This window comes from Ursus americanus, chromosome 6, assembly GCF_024610735.1.
Source record: "Ursus americanus isolate L20-20 chromosome 6, mUrsAme1.1.p, whole genome shotgun sequence".
NCBI classification, from domain to species: Eukaryota; Metazoa; Chordata; class Mammalia; order Carnivora; family Ursidae; genus Ursus; species Ursus americanus.
The window spans coordinates 61,102,997-61,115,299 of record NC_142132.1 but is presented as its reverse complement, the minus strand read 5'-3'; the positions used below and the strand labels follow the sequence as shown (position 1 = coordinate 61,115,299).

The window sequence follows — 12,303 nt, the reverse complement described above, 5'->3', positions numbered from 1 at the left end:
TCAGAATTACCTGTAGAACTTGCTAAACCACAAATTGCTTGCTCCCACTTCAGAGTTTCTGATTCGGTAGGTTTGGTGTGAGGCACATAATTTGCATTTCTAACTAGTAACTAGCTAATGCTCATGCCACTGGTTGGAAGTGGGAGGATACCCCTTGAGAGCAACTGGTGTAAACTGAAAGGTCCTGAATGCCTTCTATCAAAGTTGAATCTCCCACAGTGCTCAACCCTAGACCCTGCATAGCACAAACTCTCCGTAATTGGTACTACCCTTGATACTTTTAAGGTGAAAAAAGGACCTTGAAAATCCCCATCCTTTTATTTTTGCCAGGGAGGAACTCAAGGACCAGAGGCAGGAAGCTGCCTAAGAAATGGGAGGGGCCTGAACCCAAGAGCTTTTTTTCTCCAGAGCTACTTTTGGTGCATTTTGTTCTAAGGCAGGTGCCAGGCAGCCCCTGAGACAGGCTTACCCTGGATGTTCCCCCCATCCCCTAGATGACCAAGATGACGTTGCCCTTCGTTACATGTACATTTCACACTTAAAAATATTTTACTAAGTGAATTGATTTTTGGAATAAACATATTTTTGAGTCATCAGATAAATTCAATGAAACATAATCTTTTCAAAGAGAATGCACCCCAGCACAACAGCCTATATCACCCTTTTTGTGGAAGTGAGTACATACTAGTTGCCCTTCTCTTCGGTTTTTTATAGACGTGTAGGCTCCTCTCTTGTAACCGAAATAACCAGAGCTGATTTTATCACTGTAGTTCTGGGTCAGAGAATGTGCTTTACCCTCACAACCTCATTTGATCCTCATCACCACATTAAGAGGTGGGTCCCGATTACCTCCATGTCACAGATGAGAAATCCACGGCACAGAAAAGTCTAACTTGAAGCAGGTCCTAGAAGTCAGGATTTGAATCCCAGAATTGGGATTTGAATCGTGTGTGACTCCAGAGCTTGGGCTCTTAATTACATGGATGTGATGACTCGTTTGCCCAAAATAAATAAATAAATAAACAAAATCTAAGATAATTATTGAGATATTCATAATTGAAATAAAATCAGTGTTGAAAGGAATAATATAGTAAACTCAAAACAGAGACACCCGTAGGAGTCAAGAAGATGCATTGAAATAACTATACAGATGAACAGAATCTCTCTAACAAGAAAATCCAACAGGAACTTTTATCCTGGTTTCATATTTCAAGAGTTAGACCAGGAATACCCCCAAACAGGTTAAAATAAAAAGCTGAGTCATCAGGGTCTTTCAGAAGGAAAGAAACCTCTGTAGGGTGAGATATCTTCGCTCCTGCGGGGAGGGGCAGGGACTGGATGCCTGAGGACTAGGGGAGGGCGGAGGCGTGTCCCTTACAGATCCGGGTGAGGGCGTGGGGGGGTCTTCTCGCTTTATTTATTCACAACCCACATACTTTACTAGATTTAGCTCCGCCGGTTAACTTAGCACCAGGATGCTCGCCGGTAAGGCTAGAGTAGACTCCAGGTTATTTTGGGACATTCTCGGCCCGGTTGCTTAAGATGAAGAGGTCCTAAAATGAACACCGGACCTTCCTGCCGGCAGATGAGCGAAGATACCCAGTTGCACCTCATCCTTGTCCACACTCTCCCGCTCCCCAGTAACTGTAAAGTGCAAAACAGCTGGCCAGGGCCTGCAGAAAGCGCAGCGCCTCCGAGCCTGGCACGCTTTTCCCCTTCCCTCCCCCGGGGAACGATCCCAGCGTCTCCCCGCGTGATGTCAGTGGGCTCCTGAGCCTCATCCCGCTTCACGGCTGGGGGCGGGCAGACGGGTGCTCCCCCACGCTGGGCAGAGCGGGCTGCCGCTCGCGGGGCCGCGGCGCCCCAGGCCTCCCCCGCCCCGGGGCGTTCGCTCTCGGGCCCCGGGGTCCCCGGCAGCCGCGCGCGCACCGCCCCCGCCGGCCCGCGCCACGCTCCGCCCTGGACGCCGCGGGTCCCCGCGCGAGGGTGTGCGGGGGGGTGCGAGCGGGCCCGGCTCAGCCTGATTTACGGCTCTGCTGAAAACCGCTTCGCTCCCGCAGCACTAGCACCGGCCGCGGCGGCAGCAGCAGCGGCTGCAGCTGCAGCAACAAGTCGGGTAAGTGGCGGCAGCTGGGCTTCTGCGCCCGCGGCCCGGCCCGGGGGGCGCGGCAGAGGGGGCCGGCGGAGCGGTCCCGGGATGGGGAGGGGTCCCGTCCTCTCCGCGCGGCGGGGAGTTGGGCTGTCGGCCCCCACTTGGGGGAACTCGTGTGCGCACGAATCCACTCTGGCACCCGAGGGCTGGCCCGCAGCGGAGCGGGGGCGGGGAGAGCCGGGACCCTCCGGGCAGCGTCTTTGCCGGCCTGCCCGGCGCGGGCAAAGGAAATTAGGGCTTTTCCGCGAACCCTGTGGACTGGGGTTTCCGCTGGGCCCTTGAAAGCATGAGTACTCCCAGAGTGTGTGATTACCCATTTTCCCATTCAGGATGCCAACCCTTTCCCATTGCCCCCTGGAATCCTGACTTCCCCTGCCTTACCTCTCTGCTGCCTTTTCGGCCGGGATTTGCATCCTATCTCCACAAAACCCGTCGTTAAACAGCCCGGTGTAGCACAGGAAGAGGTTCCCCTCTCTAGGGGCCCAGAGGCTTATTAACCTGGAGGCTTTGCTTAGCTGACTGGGGACCGTTTGCGCCTCTGCTTTTTGAAGAGGTTGAGGGCCCTATAGCAACACTTTCCAGTCCAGACCCTTAGTTGAGCTTCCTGTTTTTGGAGCCCAGGGCTTGTTACATTTAAGTAGAAACCATTCCTGGAGGGAATAGGTATGCCCCGCTTGCAGAATAGGGGTGCTAGCAGTCATCTGTTGCTAGGGCTAAGATAATAAATTCCTACGAGGAAGTAAGAACTTCCTGTTATTAAAAGAGTTATGCTGATACCTGCCCGGTTCAAATAATGGCCATCTCTAAAGGTTATCATATTAAAACAGGAGCAGAGATGAGATAAATCCATTCAGAACACTGTATTTTTAAAAAGTCTTGGCCATGGCCGTGGCCTCTCTTGGGTCAAAACATATTTGATATCTCGAGTTCCCAAATGTCAGTAAATCTGGAATATGGGAGGCTATCACTGTTACAATAACATTTTGATTTATGCCATCACAACAATAACTAAAGGGAAAATCTCAGGTTGAAAAATTTCTAGCTGGTTTTGTGTTTAATGCCACTGCGCCTAGCTTGAGTAATGTCATTCCCATGTTTGAAGAAAGATCGCTGAACTCGCTCTCTCGGGACAAATTTTGACAATTCATGTGCGTTTTCCTCATTTCTGGATTTCATGCTTATCAGGATTGTATCAGTAAAATAGGACACAAGTTTGCAGCTAGTGTACTTAATTCAGGGGGGCAGGAAACTTGAATTCCACTTCTGGGTCTGCCACTTTCCGCCCGGCTTTGAATTCATTACTTTACCTCCTAGCTCCATTTTTCTCATCTGCAAAAAGAGAACGCTACCCACCTTCTTTATCCTGGGGGGAGGGGCGTCGGCAAGCTTTTTCCTAAAGGCCAAGGAGGAAGTCATTTTGGCTTTGCAGGCCCTAGAGGCTCAGTCTCAACCACTCACCTTTGCCTTTAGTGCAAAAGCAGCAGTAGGCAACACAGAAAGGAGTGAACGTGGCTGGCTTTGGCCCGCGGATCGCATTTTTAATTTTAATGTAAGATATAATATGCCAAAGGCATTTGAAGCCAAAACCTCTGCCCTGGTGGAGCTGAGCGGCCCCAAGCGCTTCAGGAGCATTTTTTCAACAGTCATGTAAACTACATGTTTTATGTTGCCCTGCCCAGGACGTGAAGAGTAATGCAACAGAAGGCTTTTGAGGAAAGCAGATACCCCTGGCAGGAGTCCTTCGAGAATGTTGCTGTGTGCCTGCCATTCCGCTGCCCGAGGTGTGGAGACCATACCAGATTCAGAAGTCTGTCCTCGCTGAGGGCCCATCTGGAATTCAGTCACAGCTACCAGGAAAGAACCCTTTTGACCAAATGCAGCCTCTTTCCGTCCCTCAAAGACACAGACCTCGTCGGTTCCTCGGAAGCCCTGAAGCAGGGAAAGCTGCCGGGCGCCGGCCACGTGGTGAAGCAGAAACCCAGCTACGTGAACTTATACAGCATTTCGCACGAACACTGCAAGGACAGGAAGCCGTTCGAGGTGGTGGCCGAGCGGCCCGTGTCCTACGTGCAGACCTACGCGGCGGTGGACCTGCGCGCAGACTCGCCGGAGGGGCCGCGCGCCAGCCCCGGACTGCCCACCTCGGACACCAAAGCTGCTTTCGAGGCCCATGTCCGGGAGAAGTTCAACCGGATGGTCGAGGCCGTGGACAGGACCATCGAGAAGAGAATCGATAAACTCACCAAAGAGTTGGCCCAGAAAACCGCCGAACTGTTGGAAGTTCGGGCGGCCTTCGTGCAGCTGACGCAGAAGAAGCAGGAGGTGCAGAGGCGAGAGCGGGCCCTGAACCGCCAGGTGGACGTGGCCGTGGAGATGATCGCGGCGCTCAGGCAGCGGCTGACCGCGTCCGAGGAGGAGCTGCTCCGGAAGGAAGAGTAAGTGCTGCTGTGCCCCCGCCTTAGGCGCCTCCCCCCACCTTACAAGCACGCGTAAAGCCGGCGTTGGTTTTTATTACTTGCAGGTCCTTTGGCTGCCTTTCCCGTTGATATGGTTGAACGTGGGATGCACGAGGCTTTTGGTATTATTCACCCTTTTTGTGTATAGTCTGCAGCCCGGCAGCACTAAAGTCAAAGTATTCAGTCCCTTCTCGCCTTGGAAACTACAGAACGTTTTGAGAGAGAGGAGTAGCCCAGCCTGTCCACGGTGGGATCGGTTCCCAGCGCCAGCTGGTGAGCAGGGGAGGTGAATGGGAAGGCAGAGAGGGGGCTCTAGTCCACCCATTCCATCATGGTAGCCTCCGCGTAGCATAGTCAAGAACATGAGATGCCGTCTTGTTCAAGTATAAAAATATGCTCTAAATACCAGTAATGCTGGCTTCTTTGCCATTTTGGATTATCTGCTCATGTTAATTAAACGTTGGTAGCTGAGAACCCATTTAATTATAGTTTTTATTTGGAAGAAGCAGACATTAGTAAACCCGGAGGAGACTTTCTGATCCTGCTGGCTTCTGTGATTTAAGTTTGAGAATTTTCTTTTTGTAGAATGGTATGTGATAGTAGAGTAAGTCAGGCCTGCTCACACAGAGTTGACGAGTGGTTTTCACAAGATGGAGGTGAAAGACATCGTACTTGGAAAAGCATTTCCGTATCAGTGAGTATGGCTTTAACTCAAACTAAAAAAGCATACCTAATAATGCAGTGTACTTCCCAAATGCAGAATGTTGGATTTAATTTTAAATGGAGGCTCAGAATTCGTAGAATCAAAGGGCGTGAAAATGGATACCTTAGGATAACCTAGAAGGAAGGTTTCAAATGATTTGGATTATATTATAGAGGTTGACTTAATTTCATACTTTCCGTGTCCACTGGCACTCTTCTACCATATATTGTCTCTTAAAATGTAGTAATTAAAGCTTCTCCATTTGCCAAGAGGCTGAGAAACCCTATATATTAAAGAGATCGTTACCTAGAATCACTAAATGCCTACATTCTACCTAGAGGGAAAGCCTGCTCTGATCAACTAGAAATTTTTTTAATTACCTAGTGACGACAGATTCGAATCAGCCACGGATTTACTTTGCTTTTAGGGAAATGATCTGTGATGAAAAATGTTTCTCTCTTGGCTTCTGGAGTTTCCCCTTGGGAAGTTAGGGCCATGATGACCCACTGCGGCCACCAAGGTGATTAACATTGCATCACTGGAAAAATGGCAGATGGGGTTCCCCTCTGTGCAAAGAAAAGCTTAGAATTAAATTTGTGGTATTTCTGTTTGATTGAAGAGCGGTGAATTTAAAAGAAAAACAAACTGATTGTTTGCACATATTGATTTGTCATATTAATTACACAAATAATAATCAATGTGGGATTTGGGCTGGTGGTTGCCTGGAGGGAAGCCAGTATGATGGCAGGGAGGATCATATAATTAGATCTAGGTTATGTCAAGGATCTAACTTGTATTTAGGGTTGTGGGTTCAAGAGTGCTTTATTATGAAGAATATCTGGTTAACTTAGGAGAAGTGGGCCATGATAATGTTAACCCAGTGCTGTCACCTGAGGACCAATTGAGAAAGTAATACATACTTGTAAAAAAAAAAAATTTAACACAGTAGAACTGTATGTGTTAAGTGTCCCTTCCTCCAAGGATACCCTGCTCCATCCTCCAGAGGCAGCCAAGGTTTAGCTCAGCAAATATCCTTCCAGACCTTTCCTATGTACATACAATCATATGTACTTTATACACAGAGAGAGATACTATATTCTCCCAGATGGAATCGTGACACATGTGGAATTTGTGTGGAATTTGTTTTTGTTTTAATGTAGTATGTGGTAGGCATCGTTCATGCACTAAATACAGGATTATGTCACTCCTTTTGGCTGTTGCATGGTATTCTGTGTTGTGGATGCATTCATGGCTGATTTCATCAGTTTGCTATTAATGAATACACGGTTTTGTTCCGTTTTCCTAGTATTAAAAATAGTGCCTCAGTTAACATCCTTGTACATACATCTTTGTTCACGTTTTTGTGAGTATATCTGAAGATAAATTATGAATTGGTTTTTAGTATGTCATTTTGGACAGCTGGGGGGGAGGCAATAATATTGGAAAAAAACCACTTTCGATAAAAATACAGTGAAAGTGCCTTAAACTTTTAAACATGAAATTAACAAAGTCTTCATTTTTTTTTAAGCCTTCATTTGGCCTGGCCTGTCAGTTTCTGTATTCAAGCCTCAAATAATCAGTCTTTCTGTACATAAAATTGCACTGAAAGAGTTTTGTTCCCAGGAAGGACACTGGAGCTCTTGGTGTGAGAGCGTGACTGTGGCCAGCTCCCTCAGGGTCTGTGGTGTTCAGCCTCCCTGACACCCGCCCCTGCCCCCAAAATGGGGAGAGCAAACCAGCTGCCCAGGTGCCTCACCATCGAAACCGCGTTCATTCGACTAGATTTGTCTTCCCGGGATGAGCCCCTTCCCTCCTCACCAGCCCTCACAGAGCTGTCTTCAACCCAAGAGGTGACCTCTCAGATACTCAGATAAGGGAAGACCCTACTTGGCCAGAGAACAAACCAGAGGTTGTGCTGCCCTGCTAAACCTGTCCAAATGAGCTCTCAAGACTCATTTGTGAGAGAAAGTGGGCAGTTACAATCCTATTCGAAATGGACTTCAACTGTGGGGACCCTTTGAGACACAGATGGGAGATTCCCTTTAAAAAAAACCCCAGACACCTACATGAGGCTCTCTCGAGTCTGGATTTTTTTCCCCCTCAACTTTAAAATCCTTTCAAGTGAGGCTTAGGAGGCTATTCTGCTTACGGATTTGTTCTCTCAACTTTAAAATCCTTCCTTTCAAACTGAAATGAAAGATTCCAGGGCCGCTTCTGGCCCGAAGCCGTCTATAGGCTGAATCACCTTGCATTGTAGAAGGCCCATGTAAGCTCTGCAACAGGAGTTCGAATAGGCGGTAGCTTGTACTTTTGTGCTGGTGAGTCTCACGGTACCTCTGGAGAGAGGTGTCTATATGTTTCTGGGGTTCAAATCCAAGGGAGATGTTGTCCATCATCTTTATGAGGTCTCTGCAACTTTCAAAGTCCTATTGAAGCAGACATTTACTTATTCAAGAGTATTCAGAGCTATAGGGTAGCACGGCCCGTAATCAGGTAAATCAATCCCAGCCAACCTTGCAGTAAGATATCCCTTAACAAGGACGGGCTCGGATGGTAGCTGATCTGAGGCTGAGTCGGTCATCCAAGGTTTGGAGCACATCCGTGTAATACCAGTAATCCCGAGTTTTTCTGTACCTCCTTCTGGTGAGACTGGAAAGCCCTAACTGAGCACCTGTGATGTGCCCGGCACTGTGCTAGGTGTATATGGGGAACATAAAATTCATGCTGTTTTCCTCTAAGGAGCTAACGTCCTACATAGGATGAATAAAACATCCCTGGGACCCTGTGCATGTTCAGACCCAAAGTTGGAAGAAGTGCTTAAATACAAGACATGGTTTCAAGTTGAGAAACCATTAGAGAACAGATGTTTTTTTTTAATGTTGAGAGGCCACACTGAGGAAGTGAGGAGGAAGGGCAATATTTGCATCGGCGGCCAGAGGAGAGCAACACTGAAGGGACAGCAGGGAGAAGAAAGACTTAGAGGTGGCCCCTGAGGAGATCGTGTGATTTTGGAACTAGAAGGTTCTCCTCGTCTCCTTCAGGATAGCACTCGCATTTTATAGAGGTGGAAAATAAGGCCCAGAGTAGTGGAATGACTCGCCCAAGGACAAAAACTTGGTAGCAGAGCTGAAATTGAAACCCATATTCCCTGTCTCTCTGCTGAGTACTTTTTTCATTAATTCACTGTGTCTCAGCCAGACTTTTGAAAATGTGGTATTTGCCCAAAGCGTCAAGACTTATGTAATACTGAATCTGGCCCATTTTGGAATGGGCTGGCTTCTTTGCTGTTTTGAGAGAGCTGTAAGGGTGACATCATTTATTTTTCTGATGAGATTAAAGGAAATGTCAGCTGGCATCAAAGGTGTTGGGAAATAGGGAAATGCTGGCGTCATAAGTGTGGTTATGATAGTCAGCTTCTGGAATACCAGCCCAGGGCTTTTAACTTGCCTCTGTGGATGTCTGTGGCCAGTCAAAATGGAGCATGTGCCACAACCAGGCCTTGTTGTGGTGAGGGGCCCCCTTGTAATTCTGTCTAATTCCATCCTACTCCCTTGCAAGCTACCATAGATATAATCCTTCCCTTCTTCCTTCAGTATTTGCCCTGTTCTCAGCCCAGGAGACAAATTTTGCACTGAGTGCCTGCTGACTGCCGCTTACTGTTCTAGGTCATACAGTGGTAGACCAGATGAGTCCCGTTTCTGCTTTCATGGCAGGAAGGAAAAGGCCAGAAGGTAAAATTCAACATTAAACAGATCATTAGGTGTATGATGAAAGAGGCATAAAGGGATGGCCTGAGCCAGGTAACGTGCATTTAGGTTTCTATCCTAGGCTGGCTGTGGGATGCTGACCTTTTAAAGGCAAGTTTGACTTGGTACCTGGCTTCGCATAGCTAAACCCTCTTGCCACTTAATTACAGCATTCCTATTTTTGATCAGCTAAAGTAGTGAGTAGACAACTTGGTCTCCAGATGGATCCATAGCTAGGAAACAGGCCAGGAAAAATCGTGTTACATGTACGGTTCAGTGGGACAGGGAGGGGTCTGTTTGCTCCACATTTGAGTGTGTTTATGTAAATGAGGTCCTCTCTTTCCAGGCTGCTTTCCCTGCAGACTTACAAAGTAGTGTAGGAAAAACTGGACGTCAAACATGCCCTCTTACGGATGGTTAAAAGTTGGAGACCAAGGAAAATATTCTGCTTTTCTCTGTCTAATGTCAGTGCACCTTCTTTCTCTCTGTGGACTGAGGGGTTTAGATGTACTGTTGATCTGCTTATTACCAGTAAGAGTCATCTGACTTTCTCATTAGAGTTATTTTTTAAGCTCTTAATGAGAACTATATACCTTTTGGTTTAGTCAGAGAAGCGGAAAGAGAAAGATGAGGCAAAGGGCCAACAGAAGTAGAGAAGGCATGGCTTCGGATGGGCCACAGGTACCCATTCTACCCTGTGGGGCCCCATGGGGTGCACAGGAGCCAACCCTGAGCTCCAGGTTTGCAGCCCAGCTCCCCGCACTGGCAGGCTGTTGACTTGAGCTTCAGGATTTGCCTCGTGGCTGACATTACGGTCTGTCTGAGGTGCTCTGTGATCAATAGCTAGCCTATTTTTAGCCAGAGGTATTTTTACCATTTCACATACCTCCAAAGAGGTTCATAAATCAGTAATGTAAAATGAAATTTAAATAACTTGGTAGAGCTTTGCCTTTGGGAGGAGAAGCTGATTTTAAAGTGTTGTTTAAGAATAGAAGAGAAGCATCAATTTTAGTTCCCACCCTCAGTCCTGTGGGAGGTACCTGTATTATGGATTACTTTTTGGTTTTGTGCCCCAGTACTTGTCTGGAAAAAGATAAAAAGAGACCTCAGGCTCTTTTTGTCACTTAAAGATTTTCAACTAGAGATGGGTCATACATTTCATGCATTCAGCAGAAATTTGTTGTGCCCCTGTTGTGTGCTGGGCTTGTGTTTGGTGCTGGGGCTAACCGCAGTGAAAGAGCAGGCAAGGTCCCTGACCACACAGATTTCATAATGGAATGGGGTACATGGCTTGACTAGTCCTCTCTGCAGTGTGCGTTGATAGGGTGCAAAGTTTTGTTGGAGAACACAGCAGGTCACCTAACCCACACCTGGGCATGCGTGGGAAAGCTTCCTAACAGGAGAGCCCTGAGGTTAGGAGACTCATTAAGAATGGGGGCTTGGGGAAGGCAGGGGGAGGGACCCCAGTGGAAAAACAGCATGTGCAGAAGTAAGAATCTGGCTCACAGGCTGAATGAAGGGAGTTCCCTGGTGCTGGAGCAGAGAGGCAGGTGATGTGCATTTATGAGGCCCAAGGGGAACATCAGGCTACAGGATGGCCATGAAAGCTGGAAACGTAGAGAAATAACTGTAAATTACAGTACATGTTATGATCAGTGTGTTGTCTCCTATTAACAATGCATGGTTCGATTGTAGTGAACACAGAGGGAAAATGTGCATTAATGAACCACGATCTCTACACCTGCTTCTAGAGTGGGTTCGTCACATGATAGTGTATCTTTAATTTTTCTGAATTACCCTGTCTTTAACCCACCTCAGAAGAAGTAATAGAGGGGTTCAGTCTGTCAAAAATCAAATATTATCAATGTTGCAGACCTTACGGCCCTCCTGTAAATCGGAAGAGTGCATGAAGGAACAAATACTAAAGCTTTGATGGCACTGAAAGGGCTTTTTCACTCGGTGCCCCTTAGTTTCTGAATCTCAGGACACGGACAGATTTCTAGTTGTGCAAATCATTCTGCTTAACAGTGATCTTCAGGCCAGTTTCTTATCCTATACTGGTACTTTTTCCTTTAGTATCAAAAATTGATTTAAATAAGCATGTTTTCCACCAAGCTTGCATTCTGTCATATTTAACCTTTTTAAAAAATATGTATATGAGAAGTCAAAGATGGGGCTGGAAGTGGCGTAGAGTTAAGTTAGCTTCCCCAAAGCTAGTTTGCTCCACAGCCTGACGGGATTTCACTCAGGCCCCCTCTGTCTTCTCTCCCGTCTGGCCCTCCAGTCTTCCCCCTGTATTCTAGGCCACAGGGTTGTGACAGTCATTCAGCTCAGCTTTGTAATTACATATTTATTTCAGTGTTGTTTCTTCTAATTTTTGCTTCTCCCACTGTATCCAACGTTAGCACACTGCCAGCCTGATCCAGCCTGCTACCTGTTTTTGAGGAGCTTGTGAGCTAAGAATTTTTAATTTGAAAAAAAAAGAAAGAAAAATAAGAATTCACGACATATGGATATTATATGAAATTCAATTTTCAGTGTCCATAAATAAAGCTTTATTGTTACACAGCCTCTGTGGTTCTTGTGCTAGGCAGAGTTGAGGAAATGTGGCAGAGACCATATGGCCTGCAGAACCTAAAATACATACTCCCCACTCCTTCACAGAAAAAGTGGGCTGACCTTGGGTTGGGCAGTAAGCTTCATGAGGATAGCCATGGGTTCATGAATGCCCCCGCACTAAGCCCAGTACCTGCTAACATTCAATAAATATTTGTTGAGCTACCGGATAGCAGAACAAATAAACGTATGGATGTGACCACATCTTCCTGGGGTTCCAGCCCTCATTGCCCACTCCTCACCCGCGTTCTGAGCCTCAGAATCACTTGTACGCAGCCCGGCAGCACTTCTCAAACTTGTTGGCCCCGCTTCTCCTTATATTGCCAAAAAATATCTGAGGACCCCCAGAAGTTTTGTTTGCGTGAGTTTTATCTATCAATATTTACTGTATTAGGGGCACCTGGGTGGCTCAGTTGGTTAGGCATCTGCCTTCAGCTCCGGTCACGATCTTGGGGTCCTGGGATCTAGCCCCACATCGGGCTCCCTGCTCTGCGGGGAGTCTGTTTCTCCCTCTCCCTCTACCCCTCCCCTCCGGTCGTGTTCTCTCTCTCTCTCTCAAATAAATAAATAAAATTTTGAAAGAAATCTTAGAAATTTAAAAAGCAACTATTTATTTATTTATTTAAAAAT

General features: G+C 47.0%; 1 protein-coding gene and 1 long non-coding RNA gene across 4 annotated transcripts in view; one reads left to right on the top strand and one right to left on the bottom strand.

Annotated features, from left to right (window-relative positions):
• Positions 1 to 2,640, bottom strand: part of LOC148109819 (uncharacterized) — a 47,986-nt gene extending 45,346 nt beyond the window's left edge. Inside the window, exon 1 of the long non-coding RNA XR_015724843.1 lies at positions 2,534 to 2,640. This is a non-coding gene — a long non-coding RNA (uncharacterized LOC148109819). The remainder of the gene's footprint in view (positions 1 to 2,533) is intronic.
• The window catches only part of ZNF365 (zinc finger protein 365), a 47,125-nt gene continuing 36,301 nt past the window's right edge, over positions 1,480 to 12,303 (top strand). For 2 of the 3 annotated variants that reach the window (XR_015724842.1, XM_087863082.1), the window contains exons 1-2: positions 1,480 to 2,116; positions 3,832 to 4,587. Coding sequence is in view for 2 of the 3 variants with exons in the window: in XM_087863082.1 (XP_087719208.1) it covers positions 3,845 to 4,587 (743 nt within the window). In the remaining variant the exon portion in view is untranslated. The remainder of the gene's footprint in view (positions 2,117 to 3,831; positions 4,588 to 12,303) is intronic. The other variant, XM_045783562.2, reaches the window with a different exon arrangement.